Source organism: Manis pentadactyla, chromosome 10 (assembly GCF_030020395.1).
Source record: "Manis pentadactyla isolate mManPen7 chromosome 10, mManPen7.hap1, whole genome shotgun sequence".
NCBI lineage: Eukaryota > Metazoa > Chordata > Mammalia > Pholidota > Manidae > Manis > Manis pentadactyla.
Window position 1 is genome coordinate 24,243,263 of NC_080028.1, and position 24,948 is coordinate 24,268,210.

General features: G+C 36.1%; 1 protein-coding gene across 8 annotated transcripts in view; it reads right to left on the bottom strand.

Moving 5' to 3' along the window:
- Positions 1-1,000: 1,000 nt before the first annotated feature.
- Positions 1,001-24,948, bottom strand: part of VEZT (vezatin, adherens junctions transmembrane protein) — a 64,127-nt gene continuing 40,179 nt past the window's right edge. For 5 of the 8 annotated variants that reach the window (XM_036890994.2, XM_036890992.2, XM_057486499.1 and 2 more), the window contains 4 exons: positions 23,144-23,337; positions 12,698-12,798; positions 10,352-10,559; positions 1,001-7,100 (listed from right to left, as the gene is read on the bottom strand). In XM_036890994.2, coding sequence (XP_036746889.2) covers positions 6,586-7,100; positions 10,352-10,559; positions 12,698-12,798; positions 23,144-23,337 — 1,018 coding nt within the window. In that variant the 3' untranslated portion in view covers positions 1,001-6,585. Of the gene's footprint in view, positions 7,101-7,126; positions 8,161-10,351; positions 10,560-12,697; positions 12,799-23,143; positions 23,338-24,948 lie in introns of those variants that run through there. The other 3 variants (XM_036890999.2, XM_036890998.2, XM_036890995.2) reach the window with 2 other exon arrangements.

Here is a 24,948-nt window from a genome sequence, read left to right on the forward strand (position 1 = left end):
GGCAGGGGGAGGGCTGTGCAACACAGAGAAGTAGTGATTTTACAGCATCTTACTATGTTGATGGACAGTGACTGTGAACGGGGATGTGGGGGGGGACTTGGTGAAGGGGGGAGCCTAGTAAACATAATGTCCTTCATGTAATTATAGATTAATGATACCAAAATAAAATTTTAAAAAAAAGCAAAAAAAAAAATCTACACAAAAAATAAATTATTTGCAGTATAACTGCCTAGGGTCTAAAAACCTTATTACTTCTCAGTTGTCTGTGGTATCAATAATGAAAGTTTCTTATTTTCCAAGGCTCAACCCACTTCATGTTTTGGAAATGAAGATACATTTCTCTAAAAACAAAACCAAAACAATGCAGCCAAAGCAAGTATGAGCAGCATGTGATATCCAATTCAAATAGGAAGTAATAGAGAACAGACTAATTTGAATGGACTAGTTTTAAACTGAGTTTTTAAAAATTAAAGGACAGAAACAGAGAAGGTAAAGTATGGAAACAAAATGGTTCCTTTTGTACAATAACAACTCTTCTATTTTGAGAGTAGGTATCTAATCTAGTAACTTCACTTATTTTAAAGATAGCAATGAAATAGGTAGTGAATAGTATATGTCATAAAATGCATTTAAGTATAATTCCATTTTTCAGTCTTTACTGAGTCTATTCACTCTTAAAAGTTATTGTAGCTGGTTAGCTAGATACTTGGTTTCCAAAACCAAAGGAGACTAGAAGGAGCATTATGAAGGTGGAGAAAGGCTATTGCTGCAGGCACACTCATGCAAGCCATACGATAAATAGGGGGAATAAGAACTACTATTAGAAAACAAAGACAAGAAAATTTAAAAAGACAGAAGAAGGGAATCATTTAGTAAAGAGGCTCAGAGCTTTCAGTGCCCATTTAGTCTATCAGAGTATAATAACTATTGTTAATAATGATCATTTTGACATCACAAAGATTAAAATGTAATTCATATATTAAGAAGACAGTAATACATATTAAGTTTTAAAAAGATTTCCTTCAGAAATTTTAATGATTAAAGAGGTTTCAGCTCTATAGAAAACTGGAATGTCTAGAATGACTCATTTCCTTAAATATTCAGTTAGCCAGTTCTTACTAAATTAGTCATGCATGTTTAGTCTCAACCAATAGTTACCAAATATAAATTTTGGCGAACAGAATTCAAGTCACATTTATAGTGCTCCAAGTTTTAAGTCTGTGTACTGTACTAGTTACAATGTACTGTACTAGAACAAAATAGTTAACATTTTCCTGAAATACACACAATGTTTTATACAAAGATGATAGTTAAATTTTCTTTTATACTGAATCAATGGAGATTTCTAGCAATGTCAACATATAAGAACTGAATACTTCAAACATATGGCAATCACATATTCAACAAAGTATTTTTAGCAAGTTCTTAGTAAAGAACTAAGAGGCAAACATAAGTATGCTATAGCACAGCCAAACAGGTACTACAAAGCCCATGCACTTCACTGACAAGAAAAGCCCCTTAGCTTTCTTTCAGTCTACTTACTCTTATTTTAGACACAATTCTAGCAAGCTTGGCAATCTGGTTTCTCAGTCCACAGCAGATTAGAAGCAGCAAATTAGGGGCCTAGTGCAGGAGGCAGGCACATAAGACAGCAGCATAAAGTGACAGCTGATTATAAGGGAAGATAGAGAAACTGTGAAAACCAGACATAAGTCAAAAAGCATAGCAATGCAGGGTCATGTAGTAAAGGGGCATAGACATTACATATCTCAGTAGGTGAATTCACCCTAAGGGTGAATTTCTATTTATCACCCCATGAAAGGAACTGATGTTCTTAAAGATGACAAAGTTATATTATATTCTCAATACTCTAGAAAAAGCAGAGAAGTAGAAAGTACATTTTTAAAAATTTCCTTTTAAACTGTTAAAAAATTTCAATGATTAAATTGGATTTGCCTCAGTTACCTGAAAAAATAACATATGGAAGTCACTGTCAATGACGACAGATAAATGATTCTTAGCGTATTTAGGGCATTTACTCCCATATTTCCTCTTCTAAAATATTTGTAGCTTCATCTAATTTAAGTGTGATTTGCATAGATATGTTCTTATCAACAGAATTACAAGACTAAATCAATTTTATGCTTTGTCTCACTGTCATTTATGGCATGATATCTACTTCAAACAGTTAAGTCAGCTGAGCCATTTTTATGTTTTATGAACATGAAAGCTATTTCACATTTTTATGGTATTTAGTTCCTGTTTTCTTGTTTTGTTTGGGTATAGAAACAATACACTAATGATTAAACCAAATCACTTGGAGCTTTTCTTCCCATGTGGCATTCAATACGTTATTAAAATATTTCATATTTTACATTATGTATGGTATATAAGTAAAAGTCAGTCACCAGAGTGAAATGACCTCTAGGGTCCCTTCTAATTAAAACTCCAATTAAAATTTTGTAAAATGTATCAGAACTTGATTATTTTTTGCTTTAATGTTAAAAGCTTTCACTTTTATTATGTGAAACAATATTACTATTTATTTTTTTAATAAAATTGAGTTTTTACTTTTTGACCTACTTTATTAACATGTTTATAACTAGATCTTGTTTTTCAGCCTCAAAAGGTTGATATCCTTTTTACCTACTTCTGAGAAGTCAGAAATTGCAAACATCATTTAGCAATCTAGAGAATTTTGTTTTTGCTGAAAAAGAAACCCCCCCCCGCACCCCCATGATGTTATTAGGTCAGCTGTACCCGTAGGTTTTAAATGATAGATCTGAAATTCAGACTCAGGCTTATCCTTCTGTTTTAAAGCCTTACAACCATATTCTTAATTTCCTTAGAAATTTCCCTTAAATGTGTTTCCCCTTACTTATCTCCAGTGACTTCAGAAATCAAATCTCATTTTGAAATCATCAGTTCCTAATGAAATACATTCAGATGTGTTAAGTACAATTTTAACAAGGTCTTAAACTTAAGAAGTCAGATAATATAGAAAACTTGTGAAAAGTAGAGATCGAAAATCAAAGACCAGCAAAAGTCTGGCTCTAGATGTACTAGATATGTAGAGTTTTAATGAAAGCAGAAAATAAAAGAATTTAAGGTACAATAACCATCACCAGATCATTTATTGCCATGACTTTCCTAACTGTAGGCAAAAGGTAAAAATCCTGTCCTCAAGTGTGACCTAAATAAACAGACTTTTTCATCATTCTTACATTAAGTACTAGGCTTGTCCTGGTAAAATAAACTCTGGAAATGTTCATGTTAAAAATTGTCAGGATTTTACTCCAACCAAGAACTACCCTGTCAAAATACCACTGTAAATTTGTAAAGCACAATTACAAGTTTCCCCCATGAAATGAATGAAGAAGAATGACTAGCATATGGCCCAAAATATGCAGCTCAAAAACAAGATCTCCAATTTATTCTAATATAAGTACTCCATAAAAAAACTGAGAAACACTGACTTTTAGAGTATTATAACAAAAAATTAAGAATTTTCACAGGGAAGATATTTTATCTAAGAAATATTTTAAAAGGGAAAAAAATTTGGAAAACACATACAAAAAGAACATTCGCTTAAAAGTTTCAAGATCCTAAGAACATATGTCAAAGAAATAATCAATCTTCCCAAGTTTTCTTCTGCCTGCTACTTCTATAGCTTTTCTTCTTCCTTCCTAATTACAACCCTTAAATAGAATTCGTGCCTCATATCGAATTTACCGAGTATCATAATTCTTCCAAGTGATAAAGATACCTCAAGACAAATGCTGGGCATAGAAGCCACAGGGCATAAATATACAAAGAAGTAAAAAGCTAACCTTTTCAAACAATAAGGCTTCTCTCTCAGTTAACCAACTTTACATTTCCCTGTATGGCCCCAGAAGATGACTGGTTAGCCAGAGATGGGTAAGATTCCTCAAGGGAGGAACAACCTAAGACAGGCACAGTTGCAGGGGGGCCATCAGGTGAGAAATTGGGGATCAACAGAGGTGAGGCTTAGAACCTCACCCCCCCTGTTCTGAGAGAAATCTTCTGCATACGTGGATGTTTTATTGCCCTTGTCTAGCTTGGATTAACACATAGTCTACAGGCACACACCTGATCATCCATGTTTGCTCTCTTACAACACTAAACTATGTTTTCTACCTTTATCTTATATCTACCTACCACTTCAGCATTTTATTAAAAATAATAAAAATAAAGAGAGAAATGTGGTATCCACATATAAATCAAGTATAAAAATCAAATGAATATTCATATTTGAACTGATTGTTTATAGTTCATAATGCATGAGCAAAACTGAAAGTTTCTGTGATGACTGCCCTTGTACTGTTCACCATGTAACTTATTCACTATGTAAGAATTTGTTCTCCATGTAAGAACTTGTTCGTTATGCTTCAGAAGATTGGAGACTGACGAAAATTAGGCTTGGGGTGGATTAATGATTGTGCATTGAGCATTGACTCCCCTATAGAGAATTTTATTGTTGTTAACAACCATTTGATCAATAAATATGCGAGATGCCCTCTCAAAAAAAAAAAAAAAAAAAGTACACACTTCCAATTGTAAAATAAATAAGTAACCGGGATGTAATGTATAGCATAAGGAATATAGTCAAAATATTGTAACAACTTTGTATGGTGATAGCTGGTAGCTAGAATTATCATGTATATAAATGTTGAATCACTGTGTTGTACACCTGAAACTAATGTAATACTGTGTGTCAACTACCCTTCAATAAAAAATAATGATCTACAAAAAAAAAAAGTTTCAAGATCCTTATATCATGATTTCAACAAGTTGGAATTCCATGGAACTAAGTAACAAGTAGTGAATAAAACAGGCTGTAAGCTTAGGAATTCCTGATTAAAAATAGACTTTCAAAATTAAAAAGTACCACTTTAGAGAACATTGAATAAATGGATAAAACATTATGAAGATATTTTCCCCCAACTGTTAAAAATAAAATAAGAATTAAAAATTATTAAACCCTAATTGTTCCTGTGTAAGGTTATAGATTAAATGAAAGATTTCAAAATATTTCCATAATTGCTTCTTCTAAATCCAAGGAAAACGGGGATGGCAAACTAACCAAGTAATTTAAAAAGAAAATCTTATTATTTAAGAATATAATCATCAGATGCAAAACAATATTTTTCTCTTGAACTTTGGCTAAATATAAGTAAAGTAGGACCACCCTAAGATAATGCTTCTAAGAACTAAACTATGGATAAGTCCTAGAATTGTTGGCAATAGGCATAATCACTTACAGTACAAAGAATCTCTACTATTCATATAAAGCAGAACCAAGTTTTTACCTTAGGATAAAAAATTAATTCCCTCAGATTATTAAAAACAAAAACCAAAAAACCAAACTAATCCTCTTTACTCATTCAAAGTGCTAAATTACAGGAATTCAAATATGCTTCTTAACTCTAAAGTCTAGACTCAGCGTAAGTTGTTTTCCTACATTTTCTCCAAATATTGTCTATATAAACTATGTCAGTGCATAGGAGCTAAACGTTTCAAGAAACAGTATAATCCTGAAAATATCTTTGAAAATGCAATCACAATACAAAACAGATGAGATTGAACAATTTGGAAAGCAACCTCTTTTAAGAGGTAGTTTGTAAAAATGAAGTACTAAAGAGATAAGGATGCTTTCCAGGAAACACATGGGATGTTTCCAGAATCTCAGTAAAGTGGAGAAGATACAGCCTCAGGCTAGAAATCAGCAGCATTGGAGACTTGTGCTAATGGCAACTAATAATCTGTAGGCAAACTGATAAAAAAGAACTTTCTGCTAGGTTGGGAATGGGGCCTTGGACCACAGGGATCCCACTAAGACATCATCTCTTGTAGTTGCAACAAGAACAGAAGATGACTACACACAAAAAATTAGAAGAGTAATTTTTTAAATAGTTCAGTTTTTCTTTTAAAATTATTAGGACCTCTTATAATTATTTACTGAATACACATATGAACAAGGAGACATAAGAAACATGTCATAACCTCAGTACTTTTGAAACTACTACTTAGTTCTAAAACCCAGTACACATTAACTGTATGAATTCAATTTTTTTTTATTCAGAACCTGTACCTTTAAGACTGGTATAAACAAAAATAAAGTACAAATAAGCTGTTAGTAACATAATAGCTGCAGTTATTAATTGCGAGAACACAGTAAAAATGAGTCGTACTAAATGTTAATGTTCTTGCAACAGAATTATCCCAGTCATTTTACAGTAGCAAATTGTGGCAAGAAATGTAAATTCATTTCTTATTAAAAGTACTTAAAGAATTTCCAAGATTGATCAGTTGTGCTGCAAATAAAACAGCAATTTATTCAAAAGAGTCCTTACCTTTCTCATTTTCCTAAAGATTTGCCATTTACAAGTAACTACTATTTTCAGATCAGTTGTTCAAACCAGGGTTCTTGCTGTAAATTCACATCTTAGCTTTATATATAGTAAACTCACACTCATTTTCCCTTTCCAGTGGAATATCTAGTCTTGAAGCTAAAACACTTTCATAAGAGGGATACTTTAAAATCCTTCATGTAAATCTTGGTTCTTAATTTTCTTCTACCTCATTTTTATTTTCATGTATTATTTGTTCTTCTTCCTCATCACCAAAAGTCTGTTCCTGTATGGTGGTAAAAGAGAGAGATCTAGCGGCCACTTCTGCAGCGATGCCAGCAGTGAAGGTAAAATCCGGTGACAGCTGTAGCCGTGACAGCCTCTGCTTAATAGAGGGCTGTAAAGAGTCCCTGGGAGTTGAATAGGCAGTGGCCAGGCTACCTGTATCTGTCTGCTGAGATTCATCTTCACTCTCACATTGGTAACACACTCTTTTGTCAACTCCTTGGCAGAAGACTTCACTTGTAGGATTGTCTTTATTTTTACCATCTAGAGGGTTTTCACATAAATATTCAGTTCTACTACTTAGTTCACTGTCAGTTGTGGAGGGTTTACTATTTTCCTCTTCGGTATCATTTTTACCAACTTTCCCCATATCTGAATCCACTGATGGTTCTGAATTACTTATGGGTTCCACTGGGTCTACAGGAGACAAGGATTTCAACACAGCTTTAAAAGAAAGGAAAAAAAAATGAAAGAAAAAGAATAACTAAGAACCCAGCAATGATTTAAACTTTAACTTAAACTCCCAGTACTTCAACTTTTATAAAGAACAATAAACAAATAAATAAAAGCTAAATAAAACTTTCTAGTAAAATCTATGTAAATTTATAAATTCGGAGAACTTTATAAGAGACAAAATGCCTAGGAAATGAAATGAGATGGGGTTTTGATGAATATTTTAATACATGTCATATATTCTCTTATTCAAAATGTTAAAAGAAGTGGTTCTCAAAGTGTGGCCCCTGAACTAATAGCATCAATCAGAATAACCTAGGAATTTGGTGTAAATCTGAATTTTCAGGCCCCACCCTAGGCCTACTGAATTGGAAACTGAGTGGGGACCAGCTCTAAGTCCATCCACTTGATTCTGATGCACGCTTAAGTTTGAGAACCACTGTATCAAAGAATAAGCAGCATGGTTTTCACCGATGTGTCAGGTAAAGGCCAAAACTAATCCAGATAATAATATCTTCAATACATATATATTTATAAGTTAAAATGGCATGAAAAAAAGTACAACATATAATTCAACTTACTTGCCAACCACCTAACAAGACCCTTATGAAAGCAAAGTGATAACTGCTATATACATTTTGTAATGCCACAGGAAAATATACAAAATAAAATCTGTATTCAAGATCAACTAGTATACAAAGCATAATACATAAATATTATATCCATACGGCAGAAGTTGTCCTTTCAAGGAAAATGAAGTTTTATTTAGCCCCTCTTGATGTTAGTAGGCAGTGGGTTGCTTGCTAGGCAGTCTCTCCTCCCAGTATGAGGGGTTAGTACAATACAATATATTATGAAGCATGACGGTAGAAGAAAAAGTGCTTCTTGAAGATCTGGCGTTTATTTAAAAAATAATTTGAAAGTGTGTCCATTTCCAAGAAACAGATCCCTAAGCTGCAGCAACTCCACTAGAGAAGCGGCTACAGAAAAAAATGGCCACAGCAGGTTCCATTGCAGAATTTCCCTCTCTAATTCCATTCGGACTTTACCCCTGTAGGCAGAGATGAAAACAACTCTGGAAGATGTACTGAAAGTTTTCGTGGGAAAAGCATTTTATGGTATCAGCAGCTTTTTACTTATTTTCACAAACTAAATCAACATTATTGCCCTTTCAAATGTAAACTATCAAAAGCACATACCTGAAAAAGAGACACATTTCTCTCATTGTTATATCTTTGCCCATACTGTCAAAAGGATAATTTTAAAGCTATATGAAGAAAATACTAAAGAATAAAAAAGGATACAGTTTATATACAATGCTATTTCCAGTCTTCATGTGTATTTTTAGTCTATAAATCTGCTAGTTTTTGAAGAATGCAAAATATATTAGAAGTTGATTAATATTCCCACTTACTGTTAATTAGACTGATGTTACTAGAGGATCAACTGACATGTGTTAACACTGCTAGAATGTAAGCCTCCAAGAATACAGAGATTTGTCTCTTGGTCTTTGTGCTGGGGACATAGCAGTAAACAGTGCCTTAGTAACTACTTGTTGGATGAATAATTTGCTGAATGAAAAATGTGGGGGATTATAAAGCCCATATTTAAAGAGATTGTAATTTAATCTGTAATTGTGATTTAAGAGACAAAAAAAATCAAACACACAGAAAACAATAATACCTAAGCCATAATACTCTTAATCTCTTTTTTATTTAGGCCCAAATATGAACAAGCAGTTTGCATGAACTCTACCTTTACTGCTGCTTCTGGGAAGTTTTTAATCTATTATATACTTTTCTATTTAAGACTGCCTTTCATTTCCCTACACTGCCTCTCTGGTGTGAAGGTCTGTAGTAGTAAGAGAGGTAACAGGGCTAGAGCAGTAAGAGGAGGATTCAGGGAGGAGAGGTTGTTAAAGGACAGCTTTGTGGATAAGACAGAATTCTTCGTAAAGGCATCAGCATGAATGTTTTTGATGAGTAAAAGCAGCCAAGGTGGTGGAACCACAGTCTAATGAGATAAATATAAGCAGAGGAAGTTTTCTGTATTAGAAATAGTGAGAAACATAATTGGATATGATGAACTCATATGATGGAGAGGCTTGAAACCAGGAAAAGGACTTTAGATTTAATACAATAAGAAAGGGGAACCACTCGTTTTAAGATACAAAGCCATTATTAATGTGCTGTTTGAGAAAAATCTGTAAAGAGTTTGCAAGGATGAAGCTATCTTAGAAGTTTAGAAGCCATCTTCTAAGAATAGCTTAGAAGAAAAAGGTGTTGAAAATTCAAGTCAGTTAGGAGGCTATTATAATATATAAGCACAGGCCAATGAGGACCTGGGCTATAAAGGGGACAATGGTTAGAAAGAGGAAGGATAAAATCAAGAAATGTTCATCTGGACAACTCTAGGGTTCCTAAGAGAAGAGAAGAAAACTCCAAGGAACTTTCCAGAAGTAATCTCTATAATTTAGTAAAAATGAGAAAGGAAAAAGAAGGTAATTGGTTTTGAGGCTCCACATACTCTGAAATGGAAAGGAAATGCCACTCTACCTTCTTAAAAGTCCATTAATTCCTCAACTAGGAATTAGCTAGTTTGATACTATCAATTAACTATTAAGCTTCCCTTCATTTCCTCCCCCACCTCCCATTAAGTTCAACTAAAGATAAGAAGGGTGGGAGACATAAAGGAGTTTAAGGCATATCTTCAGTATCATCAATCACCCAAGTTTGTCTAAATCCAATTATAGAGACAGTGTGCACAGAAGAATCTTCTCTTTTCCCATCTACTAAAGTGCTCAAATCAATTAAGTAATCTTAATGATGTAGCTAAATGGCCTAGATCTTAATTCATTTGTTTTAATAGTGAACAAAGAGTTATTAAGCTTTATGCTTCATTAGAGTATTTATAATTTAAGGTAAAGATGAGTTTAGAATATCAAATTCACTAAATTTTAAAACACTCCAATTTATTCAACTCATTATCTATTCCAAAATCAATTCAGTAAAAGATCAAATAACTGATAAAAAAGTGTGACTTCACATTCCCAATTTGACTGTATACCTACTTTTTTATTGATCAAATGGATTTTGTGTCTAGAAGAAAAAGTACTATGCTTACTGATGGATGTCTGAAATTACAGCCATAAGAATTCTATAGCTAAAAGATAAGATTCATAGTTCAAGGAAAAAAAAATCCCCTACATTGAAATAACTTTCTTCTCTGAAGTCAGTGCTCACCGTGATCACTGAACAGAAGCTGCTTCCACTTCTGCCTTTCTGCCTCTGAAGCTTTAAATCCTAGCACAGACTTTAATTCCTGGAGTACCCTCTTGGATTCTTCATGTTCACGCTTCTGTCTCTCTCTGTCATCTTGAGACAAGTAATAAAAATCATCCTTTCTGAAATCATTGTCCATATCTATATCATCTACATAAGCTTCTAATTCCTGAAAACGAAATGAAAGAAAAAAACACTATTTCAAGCAGTCAATTTTCTAGAAGCATTAATTTATTTGCACCTAACCCATCTCCAAGATTAAGAGATGAGGACTCTTGGGCAAGGTCATTAAAGCACAACTGGGCAAACAAAGCAAACATACACTTACAGATAAATTGAAATCTTAAAAACAGCTTAACGGTTGATATTAAAAATGGTTGTAGATAAGAAAGTTTAACAATTGCAATCATTGTTTTTCTACTTTGATGCCATTCTACAGATCTAGTCAAGATTACAATTATTAGCTCTGTCAAAACCAGTCAAAATGAAAAGGGCTGGTGGTTTTGGGAGGTGGTCAGGTATGTTAGTCTTCTTGTGGTAGACATTTGGGGTCCTTTCTGAGTTCCCACGAAGTCTGAACACTATTCCTAGGACTGGGGATAAGAACCTCATCTTATGGTTCTCCAGATCCCTAAGGCAAAGGATGGAATCCTTACTTACCCAACCTCCCTTGCAATTATGGTTTAGGTAAATGACTTGGGATCCTCTAAATAGATCTGATTCAGAAGTTTATTATAAAAGAAGCAGGGATCTTGAGGAATCCCTTCAGGCAAGAATAGCGGCAGACCAAGTTTCCAGATGTAGAGTTCTGAAGGCAGTTTTTGTTACTCAGCATTGATGGAACAAGTGGCAATGTCTGTGCTCGGTGCCTTAGCAGTGATTTTACCACTGGAAAAGTTCCTGTGAGTGATTTTGGCTGTTTACCCCACCCTAGTTCAAACCTGATTATCTGGCCCTCTGAAATATTCTGTCAGCTGGCTAAAGGTTTTTTTTTTTTTTTTTTAACAATTTTCTTGTTTGTTAAACTAAGTAGGGTTGGTCTCCCTTTGCAATTAAGAATATTGAATAGACAGTATGACCTAAGGGAAAGTTTTCCTTTGCATGAGCAAAATAAGTCTTTGCCAATATCTAATGCAATCATTCAGAAATAGTTTTTTAAAGTGAGGTGAAACATACATGTAGTCAAATGAACAAATCTTAAGTATACAGGATTTTTACATATGTATACATACTGGTAATCACCATTCACATTTCCAGCTTCCCATTGCCAATGCATTGATTTCTATTTTTTTGCTTTGTCTATTTATTTATTTTTAATAAGGCATCATTGGTATACAGTCTTATGAAGGTTTCACATGAGCAACATTGTGGTTACAACATTCACTCATATTATTAAGTCCCCCCCAACACCCCATTACAGTCACTGTCCATCAGCATAGTAAGAAGCCATAGTCACTACTTGTCTTCTCTGTGCTATACTGCCTTCCCCATAATCCCCCTACATTATGTGTGTTAATCATAATGCCCTTTAATCCCCTTCTCCCTCCCTCTCCATCCACCCGCTCTCCATCCACCCTCCCCACCCCTTTCCCTTTGGTAACTGCTAGTCCCTTCTTGTAGTCTGAGTCTGCTGCTGTTTTGTTCCTTCAGTTTTGCTTTGTTGTTATACTCCACAAATGAGTGAAATCATTTGGTACTTGTCTTTCTCCACCTGGCTTATTTCACTGAACATAATACCTTCTAGCTCCATCCATGTTGTTGCAAATGGTAGGATTTGTTTTCTTCTTGCCAGTGCATTGATTTTTAATGTGTTTAATCACTCTTAAGTGTTTAAGAAATAGACAATTAGATATAAACAGCAAGAAAATCTGCTGTACACATAATGTAGGGGGGGCATGGGGAAGGCAGTATAGCACAGAGAAGATAAGTAGTGACTCTATAGCATCTTACTACGCTGATGGACAGTGACTGCAACAGGGTATGTGGGGGGGAATTGATAATATGGTGAATGTAGTAACCACAATGTTGCTCATGTGAAACCTTCATAAAATTGTATATCAATGACACCTTAATAAAAGAAAAAAGAAAAAATCTGCTGGTAGATGCAATGGATTCAAATTCAAGGCACTAAAAACTAATAACTTGATATAAATTCAAAAACTATGCTTGTAATTCTATAGTTCATTAGAAACACAAATTCAACAGCTTATCCAATAATCATCCATATCACTTAGAAAAGAGAAAGCTAGATAAGCTGTGTAAATGAAATTCTTCTTAAGTTGGGGGGAAAGACATTTTCACCCTTACCTGCTCCTCAGGGATTGGGTCTTTGTCTGCAATGTGTAGAGCAGGCTGCATCAAAGGTACCACAGTACAACGTGGGTTTTCACATGCTATTTTAGGCTTGCCTTAAGAAGAAACAGGACACACAGAAATAAGTGAATATATAATTTAAAAATATTGGTACTAATATTTTGCTGACTTCATAGCCCAGCTTGTTGTGTTTTATTTGCAAAAAAAAATTAAGAACATTAAACCTAACAAAAGTAGCATCAGTAGATTTACAAACTAAGTTAAACTGAACACTTGGAGGAAAAATTTTGGTTTTCTCCCCTTTATCACCTCATCTTAGTATTCTGCACACAAGTACTCACTAAGCAAATCAACTTATGTTCACAGAAAAGGAATAGTCTCAAGACCGTCATTCTTCCTCATGAAAAACAAACTTCCGTATTGCACTTCATATATACTATTTCTACTTTTAGAAGTTAGAATTGGAAAAGAGCTTCACAAGTAAATTCCTTGAAAAGCTCACCCAGGTGATTTCATCTGTCCTGGGCTGGTGTGGTTAAAGCTAGCTGAGGTAGGATGGGATGGGAAGAAATCTCAGTAGATGTGAGTCAGCATCTACGTAGCTTAGGAGACTGCTCATAGTGTCAGATGACTGGTTACATACAAGGGATTGAGTAAATTAGTATATTGAAGATAATGAGAGCCAAGTTTCTCATAATTAGAAAAGAGGTACAAACACAGAAAGGGGGGAAGGACAGAATAAACTATGTAGTGTTGCAATTGAATTGAGGTATTGGTGTGAACACATGGTTTATAATATACATGGACAGAGAAACAGAGATAGATGTGTATGTAAGTGTATACAGAGATATATTTTGCAACTCTGTACTCCGACAAGTGGTAAAAACAATACCATCCCAGTGGATATGAACATACCGAGCACCCAGATCTTGGTTTCTAAATATCATTTGCCACTGAAAGGAATGAGGGCTTCTTGGAAACATGGCTGATATTAGGGCTCAGGGCAAAGAAAGTTTGAGAAAGTAAAGAAGTGCCCAAAGAATGGTGGTGACACAAATCACCGGGAATGGGCTCTTTCTGGTCAAACTTTTGAAAATTTGAGCAATAAAATAATAATATAAGAGTAACAAATTATGGTCCATTGAAAATAAGAATCCACACATCCATATTAATATAAATAAGTAAATAGCTGGAAAAGGGAGATGCTTTACCCTACAACAGAGTGCCAACTAGTAAGTGTAAAAGGAAAAACGAATTAGAAAATACCATTTGGGAACCATCACAATAGTATCTAATTCAAGCAAGAACTTTCAATGAATGCTAAAACCAGTGAGTGAAAAAAATTTAAGATAAACTTATTCTATTTTATTCACTTTTAAATTCACTCTTTTTAGTATACAGTTAGGAGTTTAGACAAATTAGTCACATAACCACTACAACCAAGATACAGAACAGTTCCATCACCTCAGAATATTTAATTGTGCTGACTATAACCTAGTCCTCCCTTCATATCCAACTCCTAGTAACCATTGATATGTTTTCTGTTCCTATTAAATTTTAGCATTTTAAGAGCACCATATAAATAGAATCATATAGTATGTAGTGATTTGAGTCTAGCTTCTTTCAAAGAGCATACTGCCTTAGAGAGTCCTCCATCTTACTGATGATGTAGTAGTTTTTTTTGCAAGTAGTATTCCATTGTATGTACAGATAGAACAATTTATCTATTCACAAGCTAAACACTTAGCTGCTCTTAGTGTTATGAATAAAGCCACTACGAACATTTGTGTATAGGTTTTTGTGTGAACGTTAAGTTTTTACATCTCTTGGCTAAGTATCTAGGAATGATACTAATGTGTCATATGGTATGTGTATGCTTAATAGTGGGAAAGATGTTGATGAGGAATGGATATTTATATAACCTCAAGACTTTTTTTAAACAAAATCCTTACCACAAAAGACAAGAAAGGCTAAAGGATAATAAAGAGCATGGAAATTAAATGCCATGTGTAATCTGGATCTGGATATATAAAAATATTATTGGATCAATCAGTGAAATTAAAATGGGGGCTGTGGGTTAGAGAGCCATATTGTATCAATGTTAATTTCCTGATTTTGATGGTATACTGTGGATATATAAGACAATGTCCATGCTTTTTAAAATGCAAACAAAAGTATTTAGGGGTAATGGGGACTTCATGCCTGTATTTTACTGTCAAATGGTTCAGAATAATACCACCAAAAGAGTTTATGACAGATACACAGAGATACAACAAATGTGGCAGAATGTCAACTAGTGGGGCATCCAGATGATGGGTACTCATCATGTATTCTTGTAATCTTGCAGTAACTTAAAAAAAAAAAAGGATATTGGTAACTAAATCAGCTTAAAAATACAAACATTAAAGTTGTGTAGCCATGGCCACATTGTGAGCATTTTAGTGAGAAAAGTTTGTGAGTTCCTTATATCTTAATTCATATCATCATCATTATGCGCAACAGACACATATCGAGGGCATAATGTCTTATCACCCACCCAATGATCTGGAGATGGTTTAAACAATCACGTTTAAGTGACTAAGATTCAACATTTCAGAGTTTTCTAAGGGAGGGGTGAATTGGATACATTTTTTATCACCCAATGGTCCTCTGAGTGTTTCTAGTTATAGAAAATATAACCAAAAGCTCTAGACTTAAGCTATATCAATAAATTTAATATGCATAAATATTTAAACATTTAATATCCATGGCAAATTTATCCTTCAGAAAAATACTTGCCATTTGTATTTTAGATATAAAGGAAATCTTTTGGTAATATATCAGTAATTAGCATGTTAACATTTCCTCTGAAAAAAATTAGTAATTTTACTAAGGACTCACTCAGCTTCCTTAAGACATTAAACAAAACATTATAGATCTAGCTGTAAATAAAACAATGACTAAAGGATGATAAAGCATTGACCATCTTTGGCAGCAATACAATTTCTATACACAAATCTAATTAACTTCATCAGAGGTCCAAGGATTAAAAAATGTGTTAGTTTGTAGCACAATTTTAAAAATTAATACACCAAACATTTACAATGAAATTAGTAAAAAATAAGTATAAAATCTGGGTCCAATGAAAGCAGTTTTGCATGAAATTTTACAACTGCCTTTTAACCTAGCAACACAAGGCACTCTGAAGCTACCATTAAATAATGGTACTTAATACAGTTTAGAAACCCACAATAACAAGTATACAATGCTAACTATTATATCATCTGTATCTTATTTCTGAATGTTAAGTATTTTATTTTAAAGGCAAAATTCAATTTCTGGCCCCTGACTAGCAAACTCATTATTACCCTAACTGGGAAAAAGCTCCTGCAAGGTCTACTAATGGAATAATACCATTAAAATCTATTCTTTCTTTTAAGTTTTTTAAAAAAGTGGTGTATAAGAGGGCAGAGCCAAGATGGCGGCTTGAGTAGTTCAGTGGAAATCTCCTCCCAAAAACATATATATTTATGAAAATACAATACATACAACTATTCCTAAAAGAGACACCAGTGGATATAGTACAACAGCCAGGCTACATCTACATCTGTGAGAACTTAACAAAACACGAAGGGGGTAAGATACAAGCTGCGGCGCAGTGGGACCCGAACACCCCCCCAACCTGAGAACCCATCAGGAAGAAAGGAGTTGGAATGGGGAGGGAGAGAAAGCCCAAGACTGCTAAACAACCAGCTCTAGAAATCCACACCCGGAGCACAGACACATGGTGCACAGGGTGCTGGATATTAGAGAAATGGAAAAAACCTGCGGGCAGGTCCTCACAACTGGCGCCCCCGAGACAAAAGAAAAGTGGGTGCTTTTTGCAAGTCTTAAAGAGACAGGGACCCCACAACAGATGAAGTCATCCCAGCATACTTAGCCAGCAGCTGGGAATCCTGGGAAACTTTAGGCACCCTAACCCCCTGGGCGGCAGCGCAGCTCTAAAGTCCCTCACAGCAATAAGCAGCCTGCCAGTCATTCCCCCAACTGGCGCGGAAACTGACACAACGGCCCAGTAGTGAGAGAGTGGCAGCTCGCACCGGAGGCGGCCCATGTGAGCTCACTGAGGTGGCAACAGAGGAGCCCGGGAGAGGCCTGCGCAAGCCCGCGGTGACCGAGCGGCCTGGGAGTGGCCCACGCATGGCGGCGGTGGCACCAGAGGGGCATGGGAGAGGCCTGCGTGCACCTGTGGCAGGGCCAGAGTGGACCAGGAGCGGCCCGTGGGAGCCGGTGGTGGCGGTGGAGCAGCACCCCAGGAGCAGCCGTGCCCCCAGCAGCCACCTGAAATCCCAGCACAATGCACAGCCGCCCGGGCCAGACCCAAAAACTGCTGCTGGCACACAGCTGCCCGGCAGGGGTGCTGCTTTCATGGGGAAGTGAACCCAGCATGCCTGCCACTCCCTGCAGGGCTCTGCACTGCTCTGACGGAGACCTCACCAACAGCAGCTTAGGGGATTAACCTGGAAGCTGCTCCAGGAGTGTGGGTAACCGACACAGGCAGCAGAGAAGGGCAAGGCATCCAGCAAGCAGGAAAGGACTTTCTTCGCCCAGCTGACACACCCGCTACCTGCCTACAGCCACTGATATCACCATGAAAAGGCAGAAGAATTTAGTCCAGTCCAAAATAGTCCAGACAACCCCTGAGAGAGGACCTGCGGAGACAGACCAAACCAGTCTCCCTGAAAAAGAATTCAAAATAAAAATCATAAACATGCTGATGGATCTGCAGAGAAATATGCAAGAGCTAAAAGAGCAAGTACAGAGGGAGACTACAGAAATAAAACAATCGCTGGAAGAACTTAAAAGCAGAATGGACGGGATGCAAGAGGCCATTAATGGAATAGAAACCAGAGAACAGGAACACATAGAAGCTGATGCAGAGAGAGATAAAAAGATCTCCAGAAATGAAACAATATTAAGAGAACTGTGTGACCAATCCAAAAGGAACAATATCCGCATTATAGGGGTACCAGAATTAGAAGAGAGAGAAAAAGGGATAGAAAGTGTCTTTGAAGAAATAATTGCTGAAAACTTCCTCAAACTGGGGAAGGAAATAGTTGCTCAGACCATGGAAGCACACAGAACTCCCAACAGAAGGGACCCAAAGAGGACAACACCAATACACATAATAATTAAAATGGCAAAGATCAAGGACAAGGACAGCGTATTAAAGGCAGCCAGAGAGAGAAAAAAGGTCACCTACAAAGGAAAACCCATGAGGCTATCATCAGACTTCTCAACAGAAACGTTACAGGCCAGAAGAGAATGGCATGATATTTTTAATGCAATGAAACAGAAGGGCCTTGAAACAAGGATACTGTATCCAGCACGATTATCATTTAAATATGAAGGAGGGATTAAACAATTCCCAGACAAGCAAAAGTTGAGGAATTTGCCTCCCACAAACCACTTCTACAGGGTATTTTAAAACTAGAAATAAATTATACAAAGAAAGAAAAAAGGCTCACAAACACACAGAGGCTTAACAACATGCGCCTAAGTAATCAATGGATCAATGAACAAATTAAAATGGAGACCCAGCTATAGATGGAAACAAATGACAACAACAAAACAAAGTCCCAACTTCTGTGGGATGCAGCGAAAGCAGTCTGAAGAGGAAGGTATACAGCAATCCAGGCATATTTAAAGAAGGACGAACAATCCCAAATGAATAGTCTAACGTCACAATTATCAAAATTGGAAAAAGAAGAACAAATGAGGCCTAAGGTCAGCAGATTGAGGGACATAATAAAGATCAGAGAAGAAGTAAATAAAACTGAGAAGAATAAAACAATAGAAAAAATCAATGAAACCAAGAGATGGTTCTTTGAGAAAATAAACAAAATAGATAAGCCTCTAGCCAGACTTATTAAGAGAAAAAGAGAATCAACACACATCAACAGAATCAGAAATGAGAAAGGAAAAATCATGACAGACCCCACAGAAATACAAAGAATTATTAGAGAATACTATGAAAACCTATATGCTAACAAGCTGGAAAACCTAGGAGAAATGGACAACCTCCTAGAAATATACAACTTTCCAAGACTGACCCAGAAAGAAACAGAACATCTAAACAGACCAATTACCAGCAATGAAACTGAAGCGGTAGTCAAAAAACTACCCAAGAACAAAACCCCCGGGGCCAGATGGATTTACCTCGGAATTTTATCAGACATACAGAGAAGACATAATAACCATTCTCCTTAAAGTTGTCCAAAAAATAGAAGAAGAGGGAATGCTCCCAAACTCATTCTATGAAGCCAACATCACCCTAATACCAAAACCAGGCAAAGACCCCACCAAAAAAGAAAATTACAGACCAATATCCCTGATGAACGTAGATACAAAAATACTCAACAAAATATTAGCAAACCGAATTCAAAAATACATCAAAAGGATCATACACCATGACCAAGTGGGATTCATCCCAGGGATGCAAAGATAGTACAACATTTGAAAATCCATCAACATCATCCACCACATCAACAAAAAGAAGGAAAAAAACCACATGATCAACTCCATAGATGCTGAAAAAGCATTCGACAAAATTCAACATCCATTCATGATAAGCTTTTCAGTTTGATTTAGTCCCACTTGTTCATTTTTGCTTTTGTTTCCCTTGCCTGGGAAGATATGTTCATGAAGAAGTCACTCATGTTTATGTCTAAGAGATTTTTTTTTCCTTTGGTATCATTAATCTACAATGACAGAAAGAACATTATGTTTACTAGGTTCCCCCTTTCAGCAAGTCCCCCCCACATACCCCTTCACAGTCACTGTCCATCTGCGTAGTAAGATGCTGTAAAATCACTACTTGTCTTCTCGGTGTTGCGCAGCCCTCCCTGTGCCCCCCCCCCCCACACTATACATGCTAATCGTAATGCCCTCTTTCTTTTTCCCCACCCTTATCCCTCCCTTCCCACCCATCGTCCCCAGTCCTATTCCCTTTGGTAACTATTAGTCCATTCTTGGGTTCTGTCTTTCTGCTGCTGTTTTGTTCCTTCAGTTTTCCTTTGTTCTTATACTCCACATATGAGTGAAATCATTTGGTACTTGTCCTTCTCCACCTGGCTTATTTCACTGAGCATAATACCCTCTAGCTCCATCCATGTTGTTGCGAATGGTAGGATCTGTTCTTTTCTTATCGCTGCCTAATATTCCATTGTGTATATGTACCACATCTTCTTTATCCATTCATCTACTGATGGACATTTATGTTGCTTCCATATTTTGGCTATTGTGAACAGTGCAGCGATGAACATAGGGGTGCATCTGTCTTTTTCAAACTGGAGTGCTGCATTATTAGGGTAAATTCCTAGAAGTGGAATTCCTGGGTCAAATGGTATTTCTGTTTTCAGCATTCTGAAAAACCTCCATACTGCTTTCCACAATGGTTGAACTAGTTTACATTCCCACCAGCAGTGTAGGAGGGTTCCCCTTTCTCCACTACCTCGCCAGTATTTGTTGTTGTTTGTCTTCTTGATGATGGCGATCCTTACTGGTGTGAGGTGATATCTCATTGTGGTTTTAATTTGCATTTCTCTGATGATTAACGATGTGTAGCATCTTTTCATGTGTCTGTTGGCCATCTGGATTTCTTCTTTAGAGAACTGTCTGTTCAGCTCCTCTGCCCATTTTTTAATTGGATTATTTGCTTTTTGTTTGTTGAGGCGTGTGAGCTCTTTATATATTTTGGATGTCAATCCTTTATCAGATCTGTCATTTATTAATATATTCTCCCATACTGTAGGATACCTTTTTGTTCTATTGATGGTGTCCTTTGCTGTACAGAAGCTTTTTAGCTTGATATAGTCCCACTTGTTCATTTTTGCCTTTGTTTCCCTTGCCCGGGGAGATATGTTCATGAAGAAGTCACTCATGTTTATGTCCATGAGATTTTTGCCTATGTTTTTTTCTAAGAGTTTTATGGTTTCATGACTTACATTCAGGTCTTTGGTCCATTTGGAGTTTACTTTTGTGTATGGGGTTAGACAGTGATCCAGTTTCATTCTCTTACATGTAGCTGTCCAGTTTTGCCAGCACCATCTGTTGAAGAGACTGTCCTTTCCCCATTGTATGTTCATGGCTCCTTTATCGTATATTAATTGACCATATATGTTTGGGTTAATGTCTGGAGTCTCTATTCTGTTCCACTGGTCTGTGGCTCTGTTCTTGTGCCAGTACCAAATTGTCTTGATTACTGTGGCTTTGTAGTAGAGCTTGAAGTTGGGGAGCGAGATCCCCCTCATTTTATTCTTCCTTCTCAGGATTGCTTTGGCTATTCGGGGTCTTTGGTGGTTCCACATGAATTTTTGAACTATTTTTTAAAGTTCATTGAAGAATGCTGTTGGTAATTTGATAGGGATTGCATCGAATCTGTATATTGCTTTGGGCAGGATGGCCATTTTGACTATATTAATTCTTCCTAGCCAGGAGCATGGGATGAGTTTCCATTTGTTAGTGTCCTCTTTAATTTCTCTTAAGAGTATCTTGTATGTAATTGTAGATTAATGATACCAAAATAACATTTTAAAAAAAAGGAGTATCTTACAGTTTTCAGGGTATAGGTCTTACACTTCCTTGGTTAGGTTTATTCCTAGGTATTTTATTCTTTTTGATGCTATTGTGAATGGAATTGTTTTCCTGATTTCTCTTTCTATTGGTTCATTGTTAGTGTATAGGAAAGCAACAGATTTATGTGTGTTAATTTTGAATCCTGCATCTTTGCTGAATTCTGATATCAGTTCTTGTAGTTTTGGAGTGGAGTCTTTAGGGTTTTTTATGTACAATATCATGTCATCTGCAAATAGTGACAGTTTAACTTCTTCTTTACCGATCTGGATTCCTTGTATTTCTTTATTTTGTCTGATTGCTGTGGCTAGGACCTCCAGTACTATGTTGAATAACAGTGGGGAGAGTGGGCATCCCTGTCTTGTTCCCGATCTCAGAGGAAAAGCTTTCAGCCTCTCGCTGTTCAGTATGATGTTAGTTGTGGCTTTATCATATATGGCCTTTATTATGTTGAGGTACTTGCCCTCTATGCCCATTTTGTTGAGAGCAAAGGACACCATCAATAGAACAAAAAGGTATCCTACCATATGGGAGAATATATTCATAAATGACAGATCCGATAAAGGCTTGACATCCAAAATACATAAAGAGCTCATACACCTCAACAAACAAAAAGCAAATAATCCAATTAAAAAATGGGCAGAAGAGCTGAATAGACAGTTGTCTAAAGAAGAAATTCAGATGGCCAACAGACACATGAAAAGATGCTCCACATCGCTTGTCATCAGAGAAATGCAAATTAAAACCACGAGATATCACCTCACACCAGTAAGTATCACCACCATCCAAAAGGCAAACAACAACAAATGTTGTAGAGGTTGTGAAGAAAGGGGAACCACCCTCCTACACTGCTGGTGGGAATGTAAATTAGTTCAACCATTGTGGAAAGCAGTATGGAGTTTCCTCAAAATGCTCAAAGTAGAAATACCATTTGACCCAGGAATTCCACTTCTAATAATTTACCCTAAGGATGCAGTAGCCCAGTTTGAAAACGACAGATGCACCCCTATGTTTATTGCAGTACTATTTAAAATAGCCAAGAAATGGAAGCAACATAAATGTCCATCAGTAGATGAATGGATAAAGAAGATGCGGTACATATACACAATGGAATATTAGGCAGCCATAAGAAGAAAACAAATCCTACCATTTGGAACAACATGAATGGAGCTAGAGGGTATTATGCTCAGTGAAATAAGCCAGGTGGAGAAAGACAAGTACCAAATGATTTCACTCATATGTGGAGTATAAGAACAAAGAAGAACTGAAGGAACAAAACAGCAGCAGAATCACAGAACCCAAGAATGGACTAACAGTGACCAAAGAGAAAGGGACTGAGGAGGATGGGTGGGAAGGGGGGGATAAGGGAGGGGAAAAAGAAAGGGGGCATTACAATTAGCATGTATAATGTGGGGGGTGGGTACAGGGCAGGCTCTACAACACAGAGAAGACAAGTAGTGATTTTAGAGCATCTTACTATGCAGATGGACAGTGACTGTGAAGGGGTATGTCGGGGGGACTTGGTGAAGGGGGGAGCCTAGTAAACATATGTCCTTCATGTAATTGTAGATTAATGATACAAAAAAAAAGTGGTGTATAATTAAAGCAACTTGCAGATCATAGTCATTTTTTATTTACAAAATTAAGAACCAAGATTTTATATTCAGGGTCAGTATCAATTTGTACATAAATTCAACTTTTTTTTAATAGTAAGATATGTTGTCAAGTCAGTTTCCTCATGGAAACAAGAAATACACCTGATAAAATCCTACTAGAGTGGGATAAGCATGTCTGATAAATGTATACAAAGGAAATCTCTTATGTTACCTTTTCTATCTGGATTCCTTTGTAGCAGTTTGTCCACTTGAGAAATGGCCTCTTCCCAGCAATTGTTGCTTGCTTGAACATGGGGCTGAATCAACTTTAATTTCTGTTCTAGGATTTGATAGGATTCTGACACTAGTTCTTGTGTTTCTTTAGTATAAACAAGCTTTTCAAGTTCATCTTCAAGAATTATTACCCTGCGTAATAAAGAAAAAGAGAAATAGGTTTCTAAGATATGAAATGGAAAATTTGTAATTCACAAGGCTTATTTAAGAAATAAGTTTTAAGATTAAAAGAGTTCTGGAGATGGAAGATGGTAATGGTTGTACAAGAATGTACATATAAATTATGCCACTGAACTATTCACTTAAAGGTAGTTAAATGGTAAATTTTATGTTACATGTATTTACCACAATTGTTTTCAAAGCTTACAAAGAATACCATGTTTATTCAACACATATTTTTGCATATACACAAGGCATTTTATGAACTGAAAGGATAATGTAAATCCACCTACTACCTATAAGAAACAATGAACCGGAGAAATCATACAAATATATATGTAATACAATATCATAAAAAGTTGTAACATTTTATTTCCATTTTATGGATAAAGAATTAAGTCCAGAGAGTTGAAGAAACTTGCCCAGACATACAGCTTTTAAGCTAAAGCTGTGCTGAGTCCAGACACAAAAGTATAGTACCACAGAGAGATAAATATAGTGATATATAAGAATTTGGAAGGGGAAGTAACTACCAGGAATGGGTTCAGAGAGGAAACCGCTAAGGAAAAGGTATTTTTGAGGTAGCATTAAAGGATGGATAAAATTTGAGCAAGTACAAAAGATGAAGGTCATCCTAAGTGGTACATGGGAAAAGGCATTTACACAGTTTGTGTGGACTAAAAAAGTGAGAAAGAGAAAGTGAAAAGCAGCTTGTAGTCTGATTATGGCAAATCCTTTCTATAGAATGTTTTAAATACTTTATAAATGCTATTATTATAGTCTATGCTGCTATACTCTGAAACCAGTAAGATTTTCAGTTAAGTGAGAAAGAAAATTTATTTCTCAGAAACATTAATTGGCAGTGCAGACTCTGTAGGTGGGGAGAACGGTTACAGGGTTAGTGCCCTACTGTAGGCAAGTGAGAGTGGGAGTATTAAAGGGGACAATCCAGAGGGAGGAATGAAACACAAAACAATTTTTTAGATAACACTTGTTAAAGTTGTGCATAGCAGTGCCACAGAGCAAATCAGGTATGATGGTTTGTGACTAGTATATTCTCTATTTAAAATATTTTGAAAGGTGACATAGGGTATTATATAGACAGTACTTCATTTTTAAACAGGAAACATACTTCCCATGCCTAATGCACAACCCCTGCCCAAAGTAAAAGCCTTTCTTTTTCATTTTCATGTCCAAATGTAGCACTCTTCCTTCACTGAGCCATCTTCCCTCATTTTGACACATTCTATTATGTCCTGTGTATTTCTGATTCTCTTGTCAAAATTAATTCTTTAGACTCTGGCTTTGCCCAATAAAACCTTTCCACTGAAATCTTGTTTTCCTCTGATGATGATCCAACCTTGGTCACCCACTCTTATCTCTCATACTCCCTGTGTGAGACAGGGCTGAGGCAGGTTAGCGTTCACCTGCTTTCTTAGAACAGCAGCATCAGACCACTGGAATATCCCTGCCTCATACTGTCTTACTTTCCCCCATGCCTAACTTTTACATCAGCCTTAAGTACCTTTTACAGACCTTGAATTGATGGGTAAAAACTTATCTAATCAAAATGTCTTTCTGACC